General features: G+C 58.1%; 1 protein-coding gene across 1 annotated transcript; it reads left to right on the top strand.

The window, feature by feature from the left end:
• The first annotated feature begins 2,249 nt into the window (after positions 1 to 2,249).
• TMED3 (transmembrane p24 trafficking protein 3) lies at positions 2,250 to 9,161 on the top strand. The gene is made up of 3 exons (XM_077874537.1): positions 2,250 to 2,505; positions 3,496 to 3,744; positions 8,488 to 9,161. The coding sequence occupies exons 1-3, from the start codon at positions 2,287 to 2,289 to the stop codon at positions 8,722 to 8,724; spliced, it is 705 nt and encodes a 234-aa protein (XP_077730663.1). The 5' UTR covers positions 2,250 to 2,286; the 3' UTR covers positions 8,725 to 9,161.
• Positions 9,162 to 10,129: the final 968 nt, after the last annotated feature.

Here is a 10,129-nt window from a genome sequence, read left to right as displayed (position 1 = left end):
CCATCTTGGACTTCCAGCTCAGAGGTCCTCCAGCTGAAGGCAGGTGCATGAATAAGTCCAAGCCAGCCAGCTGAAGAACCATCCAGCCAACTGATGCTGTCTTGGAGAAATTGTAAATCATTGTTGGCTTCAGCCATGGGTAGTGTGTTACACAGCAAAGGCCGACAGAAGCGGAAATGTGATTTCTTTACACATCCTGAGCTGCTGTTTCTTAATCATCAAAGGGGGAAGATAATATTTTTTGCACGATTGCTAGTGAGGATTAATTAATGCAAAATATGCAAAGTGCATACGTAGCTAGCACTGCAGGAGGTGCACTGTATTTGCTAAGTAAATGGTAGCTGTTATGCAAACTTATTTTTTTTAATTTTTTTTAAAGATTTTATTTATTTATTTATGAGATACAGAGAGAGAGAGAGAGAGAGAGAGAGAGAGGCAGAGACACAGGCTGAGGGAGAAGCAAGCTCCATGCAGAGAGCCTGACATGGGACTTGATCCTGGGTCTCCAGGATAAGGCCCTGGGCTGAAGGTGGTGCTAAACTGCTGAGCCACCGGGGCTACCCCTGTTACGCAAACTTTTAAAGTTATCACTTTCCTCATTCTTAGATTTTATTCTCTGAGGTTAAATCCTGTTTCCTCGGACTTCATCTGGTTTGAGAAGCGTTCCTGGCAATTTACTATATATACTAGCCCCCTCCTAAAGTAGTATGACACATGTACTCTGATCATCGCCTGGGACCAGGCAACAGTGGCCTCCAGGAATAGCTGCTTGCACGCTGCAGGTGCTGAAACAGCTCTGCTCTTGATTCACAGGCGCAAGTCAAGGCTCCTTTTCCAGTTCATCCATTTCTGCTGACTGACATTCTGCTACCTGTTGATGATCAGTCTCCCAGTGCTCTGACTTGAGCGGCTGCCAAGTCAGGCATCCAGTCTCTGATCCTATGCAGATGTTTTCTTGGAACTTACACCTGGACTTCACATTAAACCCGGTGAAATTCCATTTTGTTAGTCATAGCCCGCCAGCTGGCCAAGCTCATCTTGCTCTTACATCTGTCATTTGTTTCTTCCCTGGCTGCGTCCATATGAAATGGTTATTTCTTACATTTTTTTAAAAAATGGGTAACAAAAAAATAATGTTCAGCAGTACAGAGCCAGGGCAAGAGTCCCATGGCACAGTCCTCCATAACTTCTCTGAGTCTTGTACAGAGTCAGTAAATATTAACAACAGCATTATGCGTGATTGCTTTCACATCTGTCTGCGTGTTAATGCACCGCCCAGCGAGCCTGGTGGCAGTTCTTCCGTCATCTGAGTAGACATCTATATGGGCAGCTAAAATCTTTGCTGAAATCAAGATGCACATCTGATAATGCTGGCCTGAAAAAAAACCCTTTACTGAGTAGCCAGACCACAATCAGTGTCTTTTTCTCTTTGTTTTATCTGATCATAGACTATAAAACCTGTAGTAATGATTATACAAAATATCTTTTGGAGCCAATGGTAGTGGATAAGGCAGTAAATCAACTGATCAGCTTCGGGGTATTTGAGACGTCAAAGGGAAAGAGGGAGGGTGTGATGCCAGGACAACCTTCACCTTGTGATGGCCGGGACTTCTGCGTTGCCCAGCCAGAGAGACCCGAGTTCCGCCTCCGTGTGAGCGCAGGTGTGCAAGCGCAGGTCGCCTCCCCGCGTCGCTGCAGCCTCTCCACCGGGAGGCGGAGGTGGCGTCCTCTGTGTTCCCAGGCCTTGTTTCTGCAGCCCCCCAGCTGCGGTGCGGGCGGGGGCGCCTACTGCTGCACCCGGAGGCTGGTCCTCCAGGGAGGGGCGGTGTGGGCCACCGTGCTTCGTGCAGCCGCTGCGACGGGTGGGGGGTGGGGGGAGGCGTGCGGGCCTGGGCCGACCCGGGTGGACCGTGCACCCCGCCGCGTCTGGAGGTGCAGACAGCACCTGCGGGGCCCGCACCGTGCCTCGTGCAGCCTCCGTGGCGGGGTGCGGACCTGGGGCGCCCCGGGGGCGCGCGGCAGCCGGCGGGCCAGAGCCGGGAGCGCCCGGCCGCCCAGGGCAGGGCGTGGCAGGGGCGTGGCAGGGGCGTGGCAGGGGCGTGGCCCGCCCGCGGAGCCGGCGCGCACGCGCAGCGGGGAAGGCTCGGCGCCCCGCCGGAGCGCTCGGGTCTGCGCCTGCGCACCCGGCCGTCCGCCCCCGGAAGCGCCGCCGCGCCACGTCCGCGCCCCGCTCGCCGCACAGCGCAGCCGCCGCGGGCCCGGGACCCCGCGGAGCCCCCGAGCAGCATGGGCCGCGGGGCCGCGCCGTCCGCCTCCGCCTCCGCCTCCGCCTCCACCTCCGCCTCCGCCTCCACCTCCGCCTCGGCCGCGCTGCTGCTGCTGCTGCTGCTGCTCCGGGCCGGGCGGCCGCGGGGCGCCGAGCTGACCTTCGAGCTGCCCGACAGCGCCCGCCAGTGTTTCCACGAGGACGTGGACGGGGGCGTCCGGTTCTCCCTGGACTACCAGGTGGGGCGGCCCGGGGAGCCCCCCGCTGCCGGGATGGGGGGCAGCGCGGCAGGTGCGCTGGGGCCGGGCTGCGTGGGGCGGATCCCCCGCGGCTGCCCGCGCGGCGCGTCCTCCGGGCCTCCCGGCCTCCCTGCGAGGCGGGCCCCTCCCCGGTCCTGGCCGGCGCCGCCGCTGCGACAGGCTTGTGCCGCGGGGGGGGGGGCGGGGCGGGGGGCTCGGGTCGCTGATGCGGCTTCAGCTCTGTGCGCAGCGTGAAACCGTGGCTGGGTTGCGGGGTCCCCCAGGCGCTGTCGCTGCAGAGCGCTCATTAGGAGGCTGGAGGGGCCTGGGAGGTCACTGCAGGGTCAGGAATCCCCTGCCAAGGGCCGGTCAGCTTAGTCCAAACCCCTCCAGCCGCAGGGCGCTCACCACTCCGCAAAGTAAATTCTCCCACCTGTGCAGAGGAACTCTGGAAGTTTGGAGGCAGATGGAGGCAGTTGATACGTCCCGTGGCGGACCTGGGTTGTAGCTGTTGACCGCCTGTGTGACTTTGCCGGGTGCCCATCTTCCTAGGTTTATAAAGAGAATTTGAACTTCCGAATTTCCCGGGACCCTCTTACCTCCGATGGCCACTTTAATCTGCACTTGCCTTCTCGCACTCCCATCAGTAAGGATACTGTTTCCTAGACCCGCTCTGCAATCCACTTGAGCTTGGTGCCATAGTGTCCTCTCTGTAAAATGGAGAGGATCAAGCTCAGTGCACACTTGCAGACAGGGATTCAGATCTCAGTCCTGTCACCTGTAAGCAGTGTGACCATGACCCATTTCTCTCTCAGCTTGAGTGTAGTCCCCAGTAAAACAGAGTGTCCTGGCACCTACTTTAGAACGTTGTGAAGATTACCTGAAAACAAAAACATTCCTAAAGTCTGATGGTGGTGCCTGGTCGGCATGTATTACTGGGTGGTTGCCCCGCTGGTCACAGCGCACTGTGGGTGTCTTTGTGGTTGTCAGGTCATCACTGGAGGCCACTACGACGTGGACTGCTACGTGGAGGACCCGCTGGGGAACACAATCTACCGAGAGACCAAGAAGCAGTATGACAGCTTCACGCACCGGGCTGAAGTCAAGGGCGTTTATCAGTTTTGCTTCAGTAACGAGTTTTCCACTTTCTCTCATAAGACCGTCTACTTTGACTTTCAAGTTGGTGACGAGCCCCCCATTCTCCCAGACATGGGGAACAGGGTCACAGCTCTCACGCAGGTGAGTGGACGTTGGAGGGCATAGGCCGGCTCAGCCTTCAGCCTGTCCCTCTTCCGCTCCTGTCATGGCTGTTGCTCTGCGTCACCACCCCATCCAGCTGCAGGGCTGGAAGGCTCAGGGTGGGCTTCATTCCTCCCCACATTCAGTCCTCGAGGACACTGTTCCCCTCTGGCCCCCCTGCATTGTTTAGCGGGATCCCTGGGGTACTCTCCTCTGGAATTCCTCAGTTCCCACCCAGGCTTGCAAGCAGCACTGCTTTAGAAGTGCTGTGCTCCCCTCTCCTTACACTGTGTGTCTGCATCAGAGGCCGGGGGCCTGCTTGTGTGGTGTGTTAGTTACGGTAACAGGAGCCACTGTAGCAGGGGTGCCCCAGGTGTCGATGGCCTAACACTGTGGAAGATTTTTCCTCATTCAAGTGATAATCTAGGTTGGTGGAGAGCTTTCCTCCAGGGACTGACTCAAGAACCTGGGGTTTCTCTTTCCTGTCATCTCTCTGCTGCCCTTCAGGACTCCAGGCCCCTCTATCCCTGACCACAGAAGAAGGGGGCATGAGAAAGCCCCACCTGTTTCTTAAAAGCCCCTGCCCAGAAGTGACATACAGCATGTGCGTTCCTGCCGCTCACAGTCATGTGGTGCATCTGTGTGCAGGGCAGGCTGGTAGATATGTCCCACTGGGCGGTGCACTCCTAGCAGGGGCCCTATACTCTGGAATCGGGGCAGATAGTCCTCTCCCATGTGCATGGCTCTCGGGGTCAGTGATAATCTGATCCCAGGCTCCTTCATCTGTTTCCCCCCACCCCTGCTGGTAAAGCTCCTCTCACGTGGAGGCCCCCAGCTTCCCGAGGCCAGCGCTCCATGTCATTTACCTTGCTATCCCCTGCATCCCAGTGCCTGGAGCTTGGCAAGGAGTATTTGTCCAGTCACTGAGTGACAGGGCCCAGGGAACCCTGCAAGACAGGAATGGATCATTGTGGCCACTGTTCTTGGACCAGAGCCAGAGCATCTGAGTCTCCACCAGGGCCAGGTCATGTTCTGGGCTGCCTCTAGGTGGCCCCTGCTCCTCCGTGGCTCTGCCCATGGGCTCCTCTGCCCTCTCCGAGTGGTGGAAGGCTAGTGGTGCGCTGTCCAGCATACTGGCCAGGCTACACATGGCTGTAACAATTTAAATGTGTTAAAATTAAATTTAAAAACCCCTTCCTTGTTGGCTCTCTAGCAGCATTTCTGGTGCTCAGCATCACAGGTGGCTAGTGGCCACGTATGGAGAGGTGTGCTGGCAGCACTGGCTTTGAGCCTGGCTGTATGACTCTGGTAGAAGATGCAGCCTGGGCAGGTTCTGTGTGGGAGCCTGCACAACCTGTCAGCTATGTTAGTAAAGGAATCCATACTAGGATGAAAGAGCAGGATCCAGAGTGACCGAGGTCCAGGCCAGGGCTGGAGGCCACGGGGACTTGGTCAGAGGCCTGGGGCTGCCTCACTGGTGGTCTGGGAGGATTAAATGTTTTCCTTTGCCTGCTCTGAGGTCAGCTCGTGCTTCCCCATCTTTGAGTTCTTGAAGTCTGTAAAGAACCAAGTAGTCCTGCCAGTGGAGGCCTTCTGGAGGCGAGGCCTGGGGGAATGTGCTGGTGGTCACAGGCTGAAGGCCTGAGCACCACCAGGTGGTCGAGACAGGATGACAGTGGGCAGTGGAGGAAGGGGATGGTCCTGGGTAGGGGACAGGTCAGGGTGTCTCCAGGGACCAACTGTCACGATGGAGCAGCGACCAGGATCCTCGTCGGGGGGCTCTCAGACCCTGGAAAGCAGTTAGGGCTGGTGGTCTTGGCAGAGCAGAAGGCTGCACTCCACCCTGCAGGCCGCATGGCTCTGGGAAGACAGAATGGATTCTGCGGGCAGCTGGACGGATTGCCCAACTGAAATTTTGTGGTACCAGGCCGAGGAGGTGCCTCTTAAACCAGCACCGGTGGAAGGTCCCTGTGGATGGGATGGAGTGTGCTCTTGTGGGAGGTTGACGCTTCCGGGTATGTGCCATCGGGTCTCCTGTGGGGCTGTGCCAGGTCCTAATTAGATGCCAGGAAAGCTGTGTTAGCACCTGCTGTGGCTTACCCTCTGGGACCTGGCCCCCTTCCCTGTCACCAGTTGGATCTGAGACTTTGCAGTTGCCTCGGCTCTCTGCCCAGAACTGTCTCTGGCCGGTATCTGGCCCGTGGCCTCTGACCCAGGGCTCAGGTGGTGCCTCTCATGGCATATCTCTGATGTGTCCTCTACACCCATGACTTCTGAGTCCTTCCTCTTCCTCCCTCCGTCTGCCCCTTGGGCACTCCTGTGGGAAGGGTGCCTCCACCTCCCCCTGTAGGACCAGCCCTGGGTGGTCCCACCATGCTACACCCCCCTGGCCAGCCCCATTCAGGGTGCATCCAGTCTTCTCTATTGTCCTTTAGTCTGTGAACTTGTGGCATCCAGGACTGGCCTGAGCCTGCTCTGTGTTTGATCCCTGGGGCCTAGCACAGTGCCTGGAAGCTGGTGAGGCATGAATCGCCGTACACGTGAGTGAATGTGTTAGTGGAAGTCCAGACTGTGAGAGAACAGCCAGCACCATTGAAGTTCTTGTCTCATTCCTACAGGTGCTCATCTGCAGCCCTCACCCCCCGGCAGTGATTCGGGTCTTGCAGGGATGGGCAGGGCAGTGTGAACGCAGACCCTGTTGACTTTTCACATCTTCCTGCATAACAGGGAGTGACCAGAAGTGAGCACTAGGGAGGCTCCTGGAAATGCCATGTCTTGACTTGACCTGGACGCAGGCTCCCAGAGCATAAGCCTGACTGTGCTGCTGCCCCTTCCCTGGTCCTTCCCAGATTGGTACCCTGTTCCCTCTGTGACGGTGGCTGTGCTTTCATGAGCTCTAGAGGCATCGCCAGAGGCCTGGGGGGCAGAGGGGAACGTGCCTGCAGAGGCTACCATCACCTCCAGCACAGAGGTCTGTGCCCAGAGTGGTCCTGCTGAAGGCTGTCATTGAAGCCAGTTGGCATTGAAAGTCCCCTTGGGGACCAGCTTCTTGACATCAGGATCCCTTCTAGGATCAGCTGGCTGTTTCTCAACATCAAGCAACAGTAGGTACGAGCTATCTACCCAGTGCCGACTACTTTGGCCTAGAGATTATGACCCAAGATGGCAGGGCCTGCAGGATGCCACCCAGAAAGCAGTATAGAGGTACCCCTTGGGCAGCCCATTGGAGGCCACACAGGCTGTCCTTTATTATGGAGTCTGCCCACAGGGTTCTGTGAATTCCATCTGATGCTTGGTGACCTTGTCACTACTCCATCTGTGTGGCTCTTCCCACCTCTTACCCACAGGCCAGAGGAGAGGGCCAGCCATGTGCATGGAGGAGACCCGTGGCCCTGGGAGGTAGGCTGGTTATCAGGCGGACCCAGGACACAGCCTCCTGAATACAAGGCTGAGGGGACGCCCTTGTCTTTCCTCATGTGGCCCAGAGTCAGGAGTTCCCAGCCAGAGGAATAAGCCAATGGCACTTTTTGGCTGGAGTCTCCCATTTGTCTCCTGGGGACGGTTTAGTTTGTGAGAGAGAGGAGGGTCTTGGGGGTCAGTGAGGTGGTGGCGCAGTGACTCGGTCTCCCCTCCTTATGCTCACTGTGTGGATGGTTCACCTCTGCAGTCTGGGGACCGAAGCAGGTGAATGTTGGATGCTTTGCAACTGCTGCAGCCCGAGAACGTGTTGTTGGGATAGAACTTACTAGGTCTTGGATGAACTCACATGTTAGAGATTGCCTGTGAGAACTCATGACCACAGATGTATGTACATGAGTTCTGATCACCATGCACCTGATGGCCTCAAACCACACCCTTTTATTACCTCCACCCCGCAGGTGGGAAGTCCGGCCACTCGGCTGGGTCTGGCTGGGGTCCTCCCAGGCTGGGTCAGGGCGTGGCTGGTGGGACCTCATCACGGGGCTCTGGGAGGCTGTCGGTGGATTCAGTTCCTTGCAGCTGAAGGACCGTGGCCTGATTTCCTTGGCTTCGTGCACCAGCCCCAGGCCTTCCTCTGGTCCCTGCATGCGTCTCTCCATCCTCAGGGCCAGCGGTGGCACACCCGATCTACTCCTTGGGAGGGCTTATGGGATCAGGTCGGGCACCCTGGGTGGTTGCCACATCGAGGAAGGCTGTGCTATCCAGAAGGAGAGCTCATCCTGTCACAGGCGCTGCCATCAGGGCCGGGCGTCCTAGTGCTGCTGGGACGGTTTCAGGATTCTTTATGGCAGGTATAGTAAACCCGTGTGTGTGATGTATGTGAGAGGCACGTGTTCCTGTGTGTGTGTGTACAGGACACTATGCAGAGATTGTGTTCAGCAGCGGAGCCCCACACGGTTGTCATTTACTTCCCTGCTGCTTGTTAGCTGTGTGACCTTGGGCACATCACATGGCGTCTCTGAGCCTCTGTTCCCTCATCGGCACCCAGCGTGGTAAGGGCCATGGGCCCTGCCTGTCGGGTGTCAGGAGTGTGAAGAGAACACTCTTGAAAGCGTTTGGCTCGGGACTCAGGTGGTGAGTGCAGGCCTGACTGCCACATGCCAACCTGCAAGGGTGGCCCAGGTCCTTACCCTCCCTGAGCCCGTTAGCTCACCTGAAGATGGAAGTGAGGTGCAGATGCCCTTCGCACAGACACGTGCTGCCAGGGTGTGGGCCGCCTTCCTCTCTTGGGGGGAGTGTGACTGCCTCTTTCTTCCTGCGCAGATGGAGTCCGCCTGTGTGACCATCCACGAGGCCCTGAAGACCGTGATTGACTCCCAGACACATTACCGGCTCCGCGAGGCCCAGGACCGGGCGCGGGCAGAAGACCTCAACAGCCGGGTGTCTTATTGGTCTGTTGGCGAGACGGTTGCCCTGTTCGTGGTCAGCTTCAGCCAGGTGCTGCTGCTGAAGAGCTTCTTCACGGAGAAGCGAGCCAGCCCCCGGGCGGTGCACTCCTAGGTCTGCGTCCTGCCCCGGGCCCTGCCGCCAAGCTGCAGCGGCTCCCCCAGGGCGGCCCTGGGGCTCCCCGAGGGCAGGGAACACAGGTGGCCCCCCAGCAGCCAGTGCCTGCAGAGCCCAGCAGCCCGTGTGGCCCCAAGGAGGGCATTCGGTAGGGCAGGGCCCATGGTCTGGCTGTATGAGGACCCCCAGTGCCCAGTCTTCCTGGGGGCGGCTCAGGGCGCTTACTGTGCTCCACAGAGTGTGGATCGCTGGGCTTGTGTGTGTCCTGTCCTCCATGGAGGGGAAGGGCTATCCATGTGGCTGGGCTCCGTGGAGAGCAGAGGAGACCTCTGAGTAAGCAGCAAGGGCCTGTGGCTGGGTGCTGCCTGAGGTGAGTTGCGTGCCTCCCAGAGGCAGCACTCTGCCTAATAAAAACTAAGCAGGAGCCCCATGGACCCTAGTGCTTGTATTTCTTTGCCCTGACAGAGTGTGCAGTGTCCTGGGAACGTGGGCGTGCAGGGTGGGGGACACCTGCTGCCCATGAGGCGTGTGCGAGGTGCTGCTTGCTGGGGAGCAGAGCCTGGGGTCATTTGCCCTCCTCCCATGGATGAAAGCAGTGAAGTGGGAGCTGGTTATCCTCTAGGGTCAGACTCCGAAGGTCACTGTGGAGGCATCTGATCGTTGTCCCAGCACAGGGGCTGAGGACAGGAGGGGACAGAGCAGAGCAGTCAGTGGCTGTGCTGCGTGCCATTTCCACAGCAGCCACGCTGGTCTCTCTCTGTAAACCTTAGGTCAGACCATGTCTTCCCTGGTCGACACCCTCCGTGGCTCCTCGTGTCCCTCAGGCCATGGGGGACTGTGAAGTCTCGCCTCTTTGGGTACTGGCTGCTCGACCCCGTGTCGTCATTCACCCCTCCCAGGTCTCCTTGCTTTTCCTACCACGCACCAGGCTATGCCTCTGCCCTGGGGCCTTTGCACACGCAGTGTCCCATGAGAACACCTCTCCCTGATACCTGTGTGATCGTATCATGGTTAGATGTTATGTTACCCGCAGGTCGACCCTCACCACTCCGTTCAAGATGGGGTCGCCCCACCTGCCCCTGCCTCCTGCCTCCCCACCCCTGCTTCACTTCTCAGCTATGTGTCACCACTGACACAGATGTTCACTTGTGCATGTACTGTCCCTCGTGCCTCGTGGGATGTAAGGTCCACCATGGGGTTGTGGGGCAGGGGGATGGCTTTGCTCGCTGCTGCAAGGCCTCCTGCAGACTCAGATCTTAACATGTACCAGTTGCTGAGCAGATGGCCTCGCCTGTTGGAAGTTAGTGCGTCTGACCGAGTGTCTCTGAAGTAGGTCTCCATGGAAGATCTGAGGTCTACCCTAAAGGCATCTTCCGAGCAATCCGAAAGCCAGCTGCCTGGC

This window comes from Canis aureus, chromosome 2, assembly GCF_053574225.1.
Source record: "Canis aureus isolate CA01 chromosome 2, VMU_Caureus_v.1.0, whole genome shotgun sequence".
Classification (NCBI taxonomy): Eukaryota; Metazoa; Chordata; class Mammalia; order Carnivora; family Canidae; genus Canis; species Canis aureus.
The sequence above is the reverse complement of the archived record's forward strand: the minus strand, read 5'-3'. Positions and strand labels throughout refer to the sequence as shown.